Consider the following 16,661-nt stretch of genomic DNA (forward strand, 5'->3'; position numbering starts at 1 on the left):
AGAAGAAATATTCTCCGTAAACATAATTGCCTAACTTAGACAAATTACCATCTACCTATATCAAAGATTGGTAAGTTAAGTTCAGTTAAGTAAGGTAAGTTCCTTGCATTACAGTCTGACGCAAGTGTGCACCTCGATTCAATCAGATCCATGCCTGATGCAATCTGGGAGCTTTAGCGCTCACCAACAACCGGTGTAGCGGAGTAATGGTAGCTCATGATCCGAACTGCGCACTTTTTACTGGAATACCATAATCACGTGGTAATTACCTAATTACGCACAGCTCTCGGCTTCAAGGATAACTTTCAAAGTTTAAGAAATGTAGGTACGTAAATATTTTTCCGTAATATAAAGTGTAGGTCTTTCATGAAGATTCGTATTTCATAGGCGCCTGTTGTGTGCTAAAATAAATTAACAATGAAATCATAAATTCTTTATTGTGAGTTAAGAACGTTCTAACGTTGCATTAAATTCTTAATGGCTCGAAATGTCTCCACAACAAGTTGCTCGACCAATAGTAATCAAACCCATTTTTCTCCGCGTAGTCTAAACACCAGTAGCGCTTGCCTACGATCGTTGACAACACAAGAAAATTAATTTCGTTATGCAGGTATACTGTTCTCTTAATCAAAAAACAAACAGAAAATGCACCCATTACCATTATCCTACGGATTCCTACGATAGTTTGCGATAGTTTCTGCAAAGCTGTACTACACATCGTACAATAATACTGCTACACTATATTGAGAGCCACGCCATCTATTGATTCTCGTGTAAACCACTACGCTCGAGAAGTGATAAAACCCCTTTCAACTACACCCACACGGCGCCACTGTTCCAAATGGCAAATAATTTAATAACTTCTGTACAATTTGTGGTAGTATCACAATTAATATGTTTTCTACAGGGAAAATATATCCACGGCGATAAGTATTGTTTATATTAATATATCAGCATGATTAGTGATAAACAAAACCAAGTTTATATTTTATAATATTTATTAAACACAATATAATGGCAATAACAAAACATTAATTCCAGTTGGGCTGTATTAAATTATGAAACAATTTAATACTTATTGATTTAAAAGTAATTAATAAAGTATTATCTAATACTTTTCAAGGTGTGAACAAGAAATCAAAATAATGGAATTAATGAGTTATTTATGAAAAAATGTACACAACATTATGGAATAACATGTCTAAGTCACATTAACACCTGCCTGAGTATGGTGTATTATAATTAAATAAAAAAATATTAATAAGATGGGCAATATTCGCCTTCTATTTCTCAGTATCATGAAAAAGTAATATATAATATATCAATAACTACATTTCATAAAAGGAATACCAACTCTCGGAAGTAATTTGTAACATTTATGATATAAAATTTGCCTATAATATGTTACAATACTAAATATGCTATTATTTGGTGTACTCATTGATTATAATATTTATTGCCTGCTAGTAAAAATAAGTCATTAACTGCAAATATTAGAAATATATCTTATTATTTCAATAAAACAGTCATAGGGCTTCTAACTATTACTATATTGCTTTAGTCTCACTGTACAAACTAACATGCAACATGACAAAATATAAGAAAAAGATTCACAATATTTCATGAGTGAATCACTTCTCAATACATGCCTAGCCTACTAATCCCTTCAACTTATAACGGAGGCTAATAACAAAAATATGACAGTGCCCATTATTTATCAATAATGACTTATAAACATATGTTGGCAGTATCCATACAGGACTTCATTCTCTCAATTTTAATGTCAATAAATAGATGAGCAACTTAAATACATGTTCAATTATCCAACTAAAAAAGAGTAACAGAATGTTTTAGTCATATTTAAGGATTTCGTTACTAAGCAATAGCCACATACAGTATCATTGATTTCACAATATTACACACATTGATTCAAGGAAAGACTGATTAGTTCAGTTCAATACATTTAATTTCATATACTATTTTGGTCTGTAATACAATCCTTAATTTATAACTAAAACATTCTGAAACAAGTTGTATAAGTGGCCACTGCCATAACTCTATAAAATTGATAAATTGGCAAATGTGATGTAATAAAACTATGCTAACAAACCTAGCTAACTATTCCAATGTTGCTACTATGAGAGATCGATCGACCCAACAATAGTAACAAGTATTAAAATTGAATAACAACATCAAAAGTGTATGGTGAAGATTGGGAGTTATCAAGTGACCTTAAAGTTTCTGGTATAAGTTTTGTTCAGCAGCTACCTTGTACACATGATTGATGACTTGATAGTGCTTATGTGGTGTGCCAGCCAAATTTTTATCATATTACTATAAATAGTATTTTTCAGACTAGCAGTGTATAACAATACAATATTATTTCTAGACCTTTGAGTTGTTGGTTTATTTAATATTGACAAGTAATAGAAATGTTTCCTAGGTAAATTACTGGTATTCCACAGCATATAGAGAGACTGAAAAGTGTATCTAACATAGTTGTAATAAAGGCTGGCATGATGAAGTACAATACTGGCAGATAGGTTTGTTTTTGAGAACTACTCACTCAAACTCTGTCCTCCACAATCAACCCAAACATCAATTTCAAAGTCCTAGTTGTCTTAGACCACACACAACACTTTTAGAACATAAATTGTAAGCCTAAGATAAAACTTTACACTACATCAATTAATTTATATAGGACTCATTTCATTATACTAGCTAGCTTTTAGAATAAGGGATTCATATAATTTGTCACACATCTGACTGTTTTACTTAATAGTTTCTTTTAAATGTATCTCAATGATAGACATCATTGTTTATGTATGAAATGACAATAATAGTAGTACATTCAAGTTATTATTAAGCCAGAGGACACAATCCTTTTAGATAAAGTTCAGTCTTACACAAAAAAATACATAAAACATATTATTATATTATGCAATAAATTAACCCAATAACTTACCATTGATATTTAATGAAAAATAAAATAAAAATAATCAGGCCCGAGTAGCCAAAAGGGATTGAATTAGTTAAATAAATGTTAAAAAAATTAATGATGATAGATAATACATGGATTTTTACTTTGAGGTATATCTTTTCTGGCTTAATAATGTACCAGTGTAGACAGCCAATATTTTTTTTCTTAGATACAATATTATATAATCTTTTATTAGTTTTATTTCATACTATTTATACAAATGTTTGGTGTCTATAAAAGCTTTCATACAAATGTTATAAAAATGGAAGTCATATACATAATTATCTGTATTTATAAATCTCATAACTATGTCTAACATACCAAAACACTCCCTATTCTATGACTGCGTCATTATGCCATTTTTAAATAAATGCTAATTAAGGCATATTATAACATTATCATAAGATTATCCTTAATATTAGAAGCTGCTATTATTGTTTCTAGCATTTTATATATTACTTTATTTATCACTAAGTTACAAGTCAGGGCCACCATTTCATAACAATATTATTAGTTAATAATTGATCACTAATATTTGTGCAATTGTACATTTTCTCATTCCTTGTTTTTGTTAACTGTGTCCAAAACATCACATTCAATATTTGCAAAAGAATTTGTTCTCAATGTCATCAATTTATACAAAGCTGTAAAAAGCTGATGAACTTGGAACACAACACATCAATTAATGACTTGAAAATTAATTGAACTCAAACTATTATAGTATTCCTTATAAATAATAACTTTTCAATCTTATTACTTGGAAGTCTCTCAATATGATGTAACAATAAGATTAAAAATATATTTAATATAAGACTTTCACAACTATTGCACATGAATTTCAATAGTTTTAGACATGTCTTTAAAATATAGTCTTATCACATAGCTGTAAAATATATTATCATCACATGAGACATATTGAAAGATATATTATTCATACATTTAACTTATTAATATAATAGGTATTCACTTTAACTCTTTCTTAACAGTCACAGTCTTATCTGCTGGCTTTGCAGGAGGTCTGATTGTGGATCATTTCTTTTTTCTGTCCTGAGTACACTTAGGACAGTACCACTTGCCCTTGGGCTTGATCTTGAGATCTACACATGCAAAGTGGAACCATTCTATAGGACAATCCGGGTTGTCACAGCCTATCATCTCACCATAGGACACTTGGTGGCACAAACAATATGTAGGTTCGTTGGGGTCCACTGGCATGTCGAGCACATCGCTCGGATGTGCCATGCCTGCAACTGAATCCAAGTCACCAGTTTCTTCTTGTTCTTTGACAGCATTGGCTGTCGCAGTTGCGCCTTTGCGTACCGTCTTTTTCTTGGCGGCTGATCGTCCCGACGCGACTGCGTCTTCTTCGCTCGACGCGCCAGCACGCTTCTTCTTACCCGAGGTGGCTGCAGTTTTGTCATTGATTTTGCTCTTCTTTCTGCCTTTTTTGACAGTGGTGGTACTTGCTTCCTGGTCGGCAGCAGCCGCCTGCGCAGCGCGAGCACTATTTACTTTCTCCTGTATCTCAGATTCAAATCGCGCGAGGTCAGAGTCAAGGCGACGTATGTGCTTGTCAACCAACTCATATGTTTGTATGGCGAGTTGCACTTTGTCATCCCCGTATTCTTTGGCCTTATTAAACAGACCTTGTATGGTGTTCACCTTCTCCTTTTTTGTTTCATCGTCCATTTTAGGGATACTGGGTAGCAACTCGTCAGCCATAAGGTCGATTGTCCTCATTAGGCCATGAGCGCGGTCATCTAGATCACGCATCAGCTTAAAATTTCTTTGTAATTCTATCGGCAAATGCTGAAGACTATCTAAATAATGTTCTAAATAAAGTGCTGAAGTCATTTTGCAATATTTTGTAACTGCGTGAAAATGAAAGTGCGAAACACTGTAAATAACACCAAACGATACGATACTAGCCGCGAAACCTATGTACGCTATTCTCATAAATGTCTACACGTACTCGCCTAATTTTACTTATTAATTTCATTAATTTTAACTAATAAAACTAACACAAAACTTGAAATTCGTGATATGCACTTTACACATTTCGTTCACGCTCAAACAAGCGAATGTACAGTGTTGCCAGTGGTGATAGTGATTTGAAATAATTTCAATAATAACGAATGACAGCTGAGAATACAGAGCATTACTACCTATATTTTAGGACTATGATTTGGCCTAATTTGAAATAGTAAAGACTAAAGTTCTTGAATCTGCATGCAAATTCAGATGAGTGTGGGATGTTTATCGATAAAAGTTCAATAGAACATTAATAGCAATAAATTCAACAGGTTTCGTGTTATCATAAAAATATTAACAGTGGCAGCCCAAGAAATTTAAAAGGCGCGAATATAATTTTTCGGTCACCGGGTCACTGACTCAGTGGTCACGGTTCATGATCAGGAAAAAAGATTTTTCATAAAAATAAGTTAATAAATGCGATTTTAACTCATGTGTGGTATATTAGTAGATTGTTTTGAAATCACGAAGGAAGTATATTTAATCATTAATTTACTTATATGATGTTACCTAATCGTGGTTGTTTGATTGTAATTGTCTAAGATATGTACAGCTATTATTATAACAACAGGTATAATTTTATTACTCAAAAATAATAAGGACCTTCTTAGCTCTGTGACTATCTTGCTAGTTTGCAGACACGGCAACGCTAGCAAAACTGTTAAAATACAGCTACCTATCTGTTAAGAAGGACATTGCAAACCGCACTATGGGCGCACTACATCCAATGCCAATTTCAAAGAATTGATGGTTTTCTAAATATTTCAAAATAATAAATCTTATTCTTTTGGATGGTTGGTGTTAAGACAACATTTAAAATAATAACTTATTAAATTATTTTTATCTGGCAACACTTTACGGAACTACAGCCAAAGAGAGACCAGTCTAAAGAACGGAAAAGGAAGTGGCAAAAAAGCGCGCGTTATTCAATTTTTTTACGTGCTTTCCAGTTTTGTAAACGAACACGTACTTGCAGTTATTACAGAGTACTCTGTGCTATTGTATACCTATAGCATTGGTAACTTTAATACTACAGACATTAATTTCGTAGTAGTAAAATACTTATTTGCGTGCTTTATTGTATATTGTTGTGATTTTAGGTTTAAACCAGTGAGATTGATTTAAATAAACACTTTAATATTGTAGTATTATGATAATGATGTGAACCAACATTGATTTTCCGAGACTGAGGCTTAAAACCTGGAGTTCACTTTAATAATTCAACAAGCTGAAAATCATGCTGTTTATGAAAAAAATATAAAAAAAAGGTAAGTGCATAATTATTTGTTTCTTTTTTTCTCCTTATTAAACCTTCACCGTAGCAACACATACTTTACAAATGTACAAGCATATTATTAAATTATTGTGTACGTTACGCCAGCAAGAAAGTGTCACCTAGAGTGATATAAGTAGAACGTATAATTAGTGCGCAATCTGCTGTAAATGTGCGCCGCATAAAAAAATTGTGCATGTTGTAGTTTTGAAAAAAAAACGTAAAAACGATTCCTGCTGGAGTAACGTTGTTCTAGCAAGAAAATTCTAGACGAATTATCGGAGAGATAAAATACATACATGGGCAGAGAGCTTATATTTGTGCAAGTATGTGCGCCATAAATATAATTTGTGCGTCTTCAGGTTTTCGAGATATTGCGTTTCTCGCTGCAGTAACGTTTTGCAAATTCGTGTATCTCCAAGACCATTTTATGTGCGCCTGTAGAATGAACATACACGAATAGCTCTTAATTTGTGCATATTTGTGACATAATTAGATGCCAGATAATATTTATAATTTTCAAGTAATCGCGCTTTATTGAAAACTTAAAAAAATATTGTAGCGCCTAAATGAGAAGACGTATAAGCTCGCTAAAAACTGTATTCGTTCCATCTTTTTGTTTATAATTACCATAAAAAGTTTCAAAACAGAACCTACAAGCGTTAATGAATAATATTACTAAAAGTCGAAACGACGGCATCATAACTTTGACGCCAACAAACAAGAAACTGGCTCAACCTAAGATGTGTAGATGTAAACCAAAAATTAGTGCATTTATCAAATAATATATAGTAAAAATATCCAGCTTCAACTGTTTCGTGTTAAGTAAATATTAATATCAAACCAAAACAGTTATTCAGCGCAGGTTATCCGACCAAATTCGAATGACTACAAAAAAGCGACGGATTCATACGTGTCGATGACCTTCTTAACTTTACTCGCTAACTGGTTGAAACGTATTGTGCCCGAGTACAGTGCAGTAGAAAATAGTTAAAAATAAATAACTTTTGATTAAATTAAACATACCTATTCTTCTATCATTCTATTCTAGCTGTTCCGGTAACTTTGCGCACGATTATGTACATCATTTGTTGGCCGAGATATAATTTAGTTTTGGGTATGATAGTATGATACGCGAACGTAGTATAGACCGGTTAAAATTATTATTCTTTTTTATCCTTTTATTAATTGCCTAATTTGAAAACCCAAACCTAAGCAGCCCGATATGTGAAACTTGAGTTGAAGTTTTCAAATCCGGCTATTCTTTAAAAAACATAAATTGATAACAAAATATAACGCTCTATAGGTTTTTATTACGTTCGCGTACTATATAATCATACCTAACCAAAACATAATTATATCTCGGCCAAAACAACAACTACTTAATATTTAAATTTCACGCCATGATGGTACTGAACTACTTTAAGTGATTTTATTGTTTGTGTACTTAAGTAAATGAAAAACTGATCTGTGATTTTAAATAATACCAAATGACTATACAAGGTACAAATAGTTTAATTGAACAATGTTTGTTCTAATATTTATAGGTAGAAAATTTGATCTGTGATTTGTTGCCATAATTACTTTAAGAATCATGATTATGATAATAAAAATAATATTTTTTTAAACCAACAAGCTCTTTGATTTCATATGATCAGAAAGTACATTTAATACCTAGGTATATTACATATATTATATTTTTATTAGGTCATTGTAATAATAATTCCCAACGAACATTTGAGCGTGACTGTACGAACACAGTTTAGGTGTAATACGTTTAATAAAGGAGGTCATCGATACGTATGAATCCGTCGCTTTTTTGTAGTCATTCGAATTTGGTCGGATAACCTGCGCTGAATAACTGTTTTGGTTTGATATTAATATTTACTTAACACGAAACAGTTGAAGCTGGATATTTTTACTATATATTATTTGATAAATGCACTAATTTTTGGTTTACATCTACACATCTTAGGTTGAGCCAGTTTCTTGTTTGTTGGCGTCAAAGTTATGATGCCGTCGTTTCGACTTTTAGTAATATTATTCATTAACGCTTGTAGGTTCTGTTTTGAAACTTTTTATGGTAATTATAAACAAAAAGATGGAACGAATACAGTTTTTAGCGAGCTTATACGTCTTCTCATTTAGGCGCTACAATATTTTTTTAAGTTTTCAATAAAGCGCGATTACTTGAAAATTATAAATATTATCTGGCATCTAATTATGTCACAAATATGCACAAATTAAGAGCTATTCGTGTATGTTCATTCTACAGGCGCACATAAAATGGTCTTGGAGATACACGAATTTGCAAAACGTTACTGCAGCGAGAAACGCAATATCTCGAAAACCTGAAGACGCACAAATTATATTTATGGCGCACATACTTGCACAAATATAAGCTCTCTGCCCATGTATGTATTTTATCTCTCCGATAATTCGTCTAGAATTTTCTTGCTAGAACAACGTTACTCCAGCAGGAATCGTTTTTACGTTTTTTTTTCAAAACTACAACACGCACAATTTTTTTATGCGGCGCACATTTACAGCAGATTGCGCACTAATTATACGTTCTACTTATATCACTCTAGGTGACACTTTCTTGCTAGCGTAACGTACACTAAATTATTTGCTGCTTTCCGACAGTGCATACTCACCTATCATTAGCGAATTTACCAGGAAAACAAATTGCCACCATAAAATAGTTAAAACTCAATGGTCCGTGATGAAGTAATTTAAATAAAACAACATATTTTAACTTATAATGTATTAGCAAATAAACAATTTATAAAATATAATTCTTATTACACAATGACGTTATAGTCCGGGATACGAAGCACTTAGCTCGATGCAGCCATTGCCCACAATGTGATCTCAACAAGCTCCTTTCTTTTGTCACTAAAAAGGCTTAAAGTCACTCAATATGAGATTTACATTTACATCTCATCGCAATCAATGGCTCAATCGTATTTTAGTGGACTATTCAGCGATTACAACAATTTGCTTTTGATTTTAATATTAAAAATTATAAACATTTAAGAAAAAATGCAAATAAATAATTAGCAATTGCCATTGACGGCAACATAAAGAGGCGTTCGTATTCTACATAATATAAAACATGCTTTATTCATTTCCTTACACCTATAATTACATCTCTTACTACTTAATCGTGACAGTTACGTACATTACACTACTATTCTACATGCTGCTCATACAGATTATTACGCAACCAAAGTAGACGTTCTCAAAGATTCCATATAGCATAGTATAAATTATTTCAGGATTATACAAGATACACCTCATTTATATCATCAATTACTCATTAAGAGATAAGAATTGTTATTTACACAAATGGCGGACTTAATAACTTACAAAAAGTTTAAATTATCAGGTAGAAAAATTGCGTAGTAAATAATCTAGGTTAATTTGTAATTAATCATGAATAGGATATTCTAACGTAGTATCTTTTCAACAAGCGATCGCATATATCTATATTTAAAAACTCATAAGACAAGGTACATACAAGAACTGAATTTGTAAACTTATGCCTAGCTAGGTACAACACTACATATTTAGAAAATTTGGTACACATTCGTTGCTCATTTTAACATTAAACATATCAAACACAGTCACGTGGGAACAGTGAGCAACTAAACACCTCGGAATGTATATATTTAGGAAATACAATTAGCTCACACAGAATAATAATATTTCGTATAGAGAGAAAAGTCGAAAGAAAACTTTGAGATTCCTTTCTTACCTACAATTACAATAGAGTACACGAAACACGTCCAGTATATTTTGTTCACTATCTGTTGTTACAAAATGTATAAAATGGAAGTTAATGTCTTTACTTCGATGAAAATATACAATCGATATATCATGTAATTGGCACTACATACGCAGGTCACATATATTATATTATGAAATTACAAAAATCATATTATTTACTATATAATTTATCTGACATCGCAATCTTATATATAAGTATAGGCATTTAATTTACTTTTCCTAACCGACATGATTATTGGAAATAATCGTACATAAGTAATATTATAAGACATAATGTATGTGAATACTAGACAGACATTGTCTGTTTTAATGAACGACGCACCTTACAATGTTTGAATACAAAACTTCGACTAGCAACTTCATAAATCCTGTTCTATTAAAGCATTTTTACTTCATAAATAAAATACACATACCATAATATCAAGAATCTCAAACGTAATTTCACAACCGTTTAAAGAAAACAGTTTCGGGGGCTCTAAACAAATATTTGAATGTATCAACAAGCTAAGCACCATGCATTAAGGTCGTGCTAAGGTGGGCCATCTCAGTCCAAACACTATAGCAGTGAGATTTTAAATGCTTCAATTTAATTAAACTAATGTTCTAAAATGTCAACATAATAAAACTTCAATCTGTCAATTTTAATTTTAGGGAAGAGTAGATATTTAAAAATTTAGTACTACTATCTAACCATTCTCATCTCTAAGTATCGCGTATATATATTTGGTTTTATATATGAAACAAATATTTAACGTCCGTCTCATTCTTTTCTAAGACTAGCCAATAAATCTTCTTTCATAATAAGTATGATTATTAATATTAACATCATTTTATTACGCATCACGAAAACATCGAACGATATCCATGCACCATGTTTCTCTTACAATATCGACCTGTGACCTAACAACCTATACTTTATAATATGTAGGATCAAAAACGGGACAAATATGGATATGACAAATTATCCGTCGATTAACGGCGATCGTTTCATCATCATTCATCTCAACGAGGTCAGAGTCCACTCCACTGTGCTAAGTATCACAATCACCACGCGCGGATCGAGGCGGGCGAGAGGAAGGAGGAAGTCATACGAGCGTTTCGTATTTATCTAGGACGTGAGTCTGGTTGTTTTCGTCCCCGTGGGAGCGGGAACGCGGACGGGCGGCGGGGGTGGCGGGCGCGGGCGGCGCGGGGTCGGCGCCGGCGCTCTTGGCGCGGGTCTTCTTGTCGTGGCCGCACGTGCAGGCCACGGACGACTGGCGCTTGAGCGTGTGCGCGCGCGCGCCGGCCCACTGCGGGTCCAGCGACTCGCTGCGCGCATACATGCCGCGCTTGCTGCGGCCCATGGTGGCGTGCGAGAACGACACGCTCTGCCCGCTGTCGGACGACGGCCGCATGGACTCGCTGCGCATGCAGATGTTGCCCCCCGCGCGCCTGAACGAGTCCAGCACCCTCTCCTCGATCTCCTCGATGTCCTTCTTCTTGACGAGCCATATCTCTTCCGAGCCTCTGGTAAAGTAGCTCGAGCCTTTGCTGACCGAGTACTTTTCCTTGGTTTTAAATTTACAAGTCTTAAAATTATTTTGAGTATTTACATCGTCGTTGAACTTTTGCACCTCCCTTGCGCGGGAAGGATCCGGGGAAGCGACGTTGCGGAATGCAGTGCCGTGTGACGGAAATTGGTCGCCGATTTTGGCCCCCAGACTCGGCGAGCGAATCGTCACGTCGACCGGCGAAGGCATCGGTTTGAACTCCGGCTTTATAATTTTTTGGGGTTCTGGCCGAATTTTTTCTCCGTCCGCAGACGTACTGTCGGTCCGCTGCCACCTTACGGGGGCCGAGGCGACAGACGCGTTTCTAGTCAAGCTCTGTTGTCTTTCTAGCACGGTGGCTGGACGTTCGTTAGATGCAGAGGGTCCTAAGTCGAAATGAACATTGTCCTTGAAGGGCGTGGCGGGCGGTGGCAGATCTTCCCTACTGTTATCGGAGCCGAGTCTTTCGGTGCGGGGCCGCCCGCGGACCGAACCGGGCCGGGACAACCGGCCGACACCGGCGCTGGCGTCCTCGGCCGCTTTTTCGAATTTCTTGATCTTGTCACCGACCCCGTTAGACTCTTCGGGTTTCCCGGATTGCACACTATCACCGTCTGCATTTTCAGGCACCGGTTCGATAGCTTCGGTGTCGTCGATCGGCTTATCGATCTCGTTCGTCGCCAGGGACAACTTTTCGACTCTAACGGGTACTTCTCTAGAAACGGGCGACTCCCGCCACGGAGTCCGCGGTGCACTCGCGCCGTCGTCAATCTTAGAAAGCGGTGCTACAACGGCTCTCGATTCGCTCGGGGGAGAGATCACCTCGCTTCGGGGAGGGGTCGCTCGCCGCGACGGAGGCGAAGCCACGACGCCAATCGGCGGAGTGCGCTCACCGGCCGGCGAGGATCTGATCGGCGGGGACTTGATCGGGGGAGAATCGACCGGGGGCGATTTCGTCGGCGGGGATTTGACGGGCGGAGAAGGCGCGGGCTCGGGCTCGGGCGCGGCGGGGATGGAGGACTTGCGCGGCGGCACGTCGGCGGGGCGGCGCGCGTGCTGCGCCTCGATGTCGCGGCTGAGGAAGGACGAGTTGCGCACGTAGCGCGGGGAGGAGCGCGCGGGCGGCGCGGGCGCGGGCGCGGCGGGCGCGGCCGGCTCCTTGGCGCCGCGCTCGGGCTTGATGGTGATGGCGACGGGCTCCCCGGGCGGCGCCGGCGCCGGGCCCGGCCCGGGCTCCGGCGGCCGGGAGCGCGGCGGCGCGGGCTCGGGGCGGGGCGAGGCGCGACGTCACGCGCGTGACTCGGTCCACTGGTCGGAGTCGTCGGATTCCGACTCGGCGTCGGACTCGGTGTCGCTGAGCTCGACGGCCACGCGCCGCGCCAGGATCGACGCCACGTCCAGGAACACGGGGGCGCCCCGCAGCGTGTCGTACCGACCCGCCGTGTCGTCGCAACGTTTCTCCACCTTGCGCAGTTTTATACCTGAAAAATACGATCGAGTAGAACGTTATTATCGTCCTCTGGACGTAAAAACTAGACTGAGACTAGTAAACTTCGATGCGATGGCGTTATTGTTCATTACGGTTAAAGAGGATATCGCAATATGAACGAATACAAACTAAGATTAGAGTCCTCTCTGCTATGAAATCGATATCGTAAGCAATATTACATGCAACATAATAATTAGAAAGGTCAGAAAAATTTAAACATGCTTCGCTTAACTTAGTTCCGATCATGCGTCGCGGTTAGTCACTCGCACCTCCGAAGAAGTAGCGAACGAGGAAAGCGATTCCAAAAAAACTTTGCTTACATCGAGTCGGAGGATCAATTACAATATTTTTCGTCGGTTGTCTCTATTAACGTACCGTCGCGGATAGCCTTGAGCAGGTCGGAGCGCGGGTCGGGCTGCGGGTCGGCGGGCGGGCGCGGCGGCTTCAGCGCCGAGGCGCCGCGCAGCAGCGCGCCGGGGGAGGGCGGGCGCGGCCGGTCCTCGCCCGGCGCGGCGGGCGGCGGCGGCGGCGGCGGCGACGGCGCCACGGGCGGCAGCGGCGCGGCCGGCGGCGCGGGCACGGCGCCCAGCCCGCCGTCCGCCTCCTCCGACGACATCATACCTGCACACGACACACGGCTCAGTCGAGGAGACGCGATCGCACTTGCCTCTCGACGACCGTTTTAGATCGCGATCGTCGACCGCTTATATCGAGTTTCGGTAGAAACGAGATAAGCGTTCACGACACATAAATAGACAGTGTAAGGTCGCGTGTGCGGGGTACGTTACCGATGACGGCGTGCATGTGGTCGAGGTGCGCGTCGAGCGCGGTGCGGTGCGGCGGCGAGGCGCCGTTGGTGAGCGGCGGCGACGTCGAGCCCTCGGGCGGCGGCGGCGGCGGCGGCAGCGTCGACCTGCACCACACCACACATAATTTTATAAGATAAACTTACTATCGATTAGGTTTTTTCATAAAAATAAAACGCCGTCTTACAGGCAAAAGTCCGATCGATCGTGCGATTACCTGGTGGGCGTGTTGAGCGCGGGCGGCGAGTGCGGCGGGTTGGCGAGCGGCGCGGGCGGCGCGGGCGGCGGGACGGAGGGGCGCGGGCGGCGAGGGGTGCCCGCCATGCTGCCGCCGTAGATCGGCTCGCCGCCCACCGACCCGTACGGGCTCTCCTCCGCCACCACTACTGTCACACAATTTATATACCAATTAAAAGACATCTTAACACGTTAACTGTATCGTCAGCGAAAAATAAAAAAAAAATCGAAGAAATAAAACTGATTATAGTCTGACTGGACACAATTCTTCTCCCGAAAAGAGAATTAGTCTGTAAATTCATTGGACTAGTCAAATGTAGGTGGTTTTGCTTTTCAAGAACCAAAGCAAGGAGTTATTTTTTTTAATACAAATATAATTGTGATATATTATTATGTACCATGTCCATTTCCAGTTATCCTCGGTTGTCTGTTCTGCTGGTTCTCAATCTCGATGGAGTTGGGTCTCGCAGGCTGTGACGACGGCGGCCGGTTCTGTGACGTTCTGTACCCACCGTCTGACACATTCGTCGCTAAAACAACATTTATATTGTTTGTTATATGTATTTGAATTTTCACAGGTATATTCAACATCGCATATTTGAGCATTTGAACTATAAAAAAATGGCATATAGCAGTTTGGCGGACATCGAGCTGAAATCAGGAACCGCAGAGTAGTCATCTCTGAAACTGTCACCGTAACGGTGCACATAAGCATATGCACGTACGTGTTCACGCAACGGGTACATATCTCGGGCGTCCATTTAATGCAGGTTCGGGCCTAAGATGTAATAAATAATAATGTTAACATACTCTGATACACGGGGTCAATCTTATACTGCGGCTCGATGTTGTAGTGTCGCAGCTGATTAGATGACATGATGTGTTCGCCGCGGGTCACGGCGGCCTCCTTCAGGCGGTCACGTGTGGAGTGCGGGGGCCGCACGCGGCGGGCGGGACGACCCTCCGTGCCGCCGCTGCGGGCTGGACGAACCTAAGGACGAACGAGTAAATTAATATTATGATTTGACAATTTAAATTATGAAACTTTAATCATTTTGCTTTTACACTGTCGGCGACCAATCTAAAGTTCAAAATATTTTTTGACATGTAATTTGCCACCAAGCTTTTGACTTGAATGTGAATAACAATGCATAAGAATGGCAAAAAGAGCACTCAATTTGGTTCTAATAATGATCCTACACCAAAATGCTGTATCTATTAAAAGAAAGCCTGTATATCTCACCTTCTTCCCGCGATCATGCTGAATACGCTCAGTATCTTGCAACATTTCCCTCCTCCACAACTCGAAGAAGTAGTCTGGATCTGTGTAGAACTTTCTAGCATCCCGGCCGTCGTCTCTGAATTCGTTGAGCATTTCTAGCGGCGGCGGGCGATCGCAGCGCGCGTACGTCGACAACATGGCCGACGGCATCGAGTTGCGAGAGAACAACTGTTGCTGGAACGTCCGCGACGAACGGAACGCCTTGCGCATCTGTATGTCTTGCAATGAAACTGGAATAAAAGAAAATTTATGATAAGATTTTAATATTGTGCTAGTTTGCTTGGGATGTTGGGAAATTTCTATGACTTAAGAAATTATAGAAAAATGTTTTAGTGCCATCCATAATATAGGACAATAATGTCCTTTTCGAAGTGTGAAATGAACAAGTGATGATAAATCAATAAACGTTGACATTGTAAACATACTATAACTACAGTTATATCTATAAGATCAAGATTGTGTTGAAAGCAGACCGTGAAGATAGTTGAAACGGGAAACCACACCCAAATTAGTCGCCTTGATAAGATCTCATTCCGCAAATCATCATGAGATAATATAACTGCACCTCAAACTACAACAATTTATAGACCTATCATAATTTTATAGGTCTTACCCCCGGTTTCTGAGATACATTTATCGGTAGTTTATCTATTCAATAGTGTTTAAACTTATATAAAAAACGCTATTGAATAGATAAACTACCGATAAATGCACCTCAGAAACCGGGCATTAGTGATGAATCTACATGATAAAATTATGGCTAAATTAGTACCCCTTGCCATCAATCCATGAATTGACTATATTTTTGGCTAATAAATATTTATAATTGTAACAAAGAATAGTGTAGAGACAGATAGTCGTAAACCAAAACCTTTTAGACTTTCGCGTTGCTCACGATGATTATAGTCTTGATTGTTCGAAAAATCAGGAGACTAGTCAGAGGTCAGGGGACATGTCAGAAGAATACAAAAACCATCCCATGTAAAAATATCTGTATGTGTGTAAAAATAGCTGAAAATATATACCTTCTTCAACGCCGGAGTCGAGTTGCGTGACCTTTATAGCGAGCCTGTCTATCCTGGCTTGCAGCACGTTGGTCCGCTCAGCGAGGTTCGTGGCCTCCCGCGTCAGCTCGCCGAACATATCCTCCGCATGTTTGGACAGCGACGACAGCTGCCTGCAATCAATTACAAATAGCTTGAGTATATTGAAGAAATACTGTTGGTAATAAGTGGAAAG

General features: G+C 39.1%; 2 protein-coding genes across 4 annotated transcripts in view; both read right to left on the reverse strand.

Moving 5' to 3' along the window:
- Positions 1-987: 987 nt before the first annotated feature.
- Ing5 (inhibitor of growth protein 5) lies at positions 988-5,064 on the reverse strand. Its single transcript, XM_076124302.1, has one exon. It carries the CDS (start codon positions 4,934-4,936, stop codon positions 4,010-4,012), a length of 927 nt encoding a protein of 308 aa, XP_075980417.1. The 5' UTR covers positions 4,937-5,064; the 3' UTR covers positions 988-4,009.
- A 7,743-nt stretch (positions 5,065-12,807) lies between these two features.
- SCAR (wiskott-Aldrich syndrome protein family member 3 SCAR) overlaps positions 12,808-16,661 on the reverse strand; it is a 29,521-nt gene continuing 25,667 nt past the window's right edge. The window contains exons 3-10 of one of the 3 annotated variants that reach the window (XM_076124687.1): positions 16,448-16,599; positions 15,384-15,652; positions 14,951-15,131; positions 14,539-14,670; positions 14,121-14,289; positions 13,886-14,010; positions 13,473-13,718; positions 12,808-13,089 (exon numbers count right to left, since the gene is read on the reverse strand). In XM_076124687.1, the coding sequence (XP_075980802.1) occupies positions 12,896-13,089; positions 13,473-13,718; positions 13,886-14,010; positions 14,121-14,289; positions 14,539-14,670; positions 14,951-15,131; positions 15,384-15,652; positions 16,448-16,599 (1,468 nt within the window). In that variant the 3' untranslated portion in view covers positions 12,808-12,895. The remainder of the gene's footprint in view (positions 13,090-13,472; positions 13,719-13,885; positions 14,011-14,120; positions 14,290-14,538; positions 14,671-14,950; positions 15,132-15,383; positions 15,653-16,447; positions 16,600-16,661) is intronic. The other 2 variants (XM_076124688.1, XM_076124689.1) reach the window with 2 other exon arrangements.

The sequence above is a fragment of the Anticarsia gemmatalis genome, chromosome 16, assembly GCF_050436995.1.
Source record: "Anticarsia gemmatalis isolate Benzon Research Colony breed Stoneville strain chromosome 16, ilAntGemm2 primary, whole genome shotgun sequence".
In the NCBI taxonomy this organism is placed as follows: domain Eukaryota; kingdom Metazoa; phylum Arthropoda; class Insecta; order Lepidoptera; family Erebidae; genus Anticarsia; species Anticarsia gemmatalis.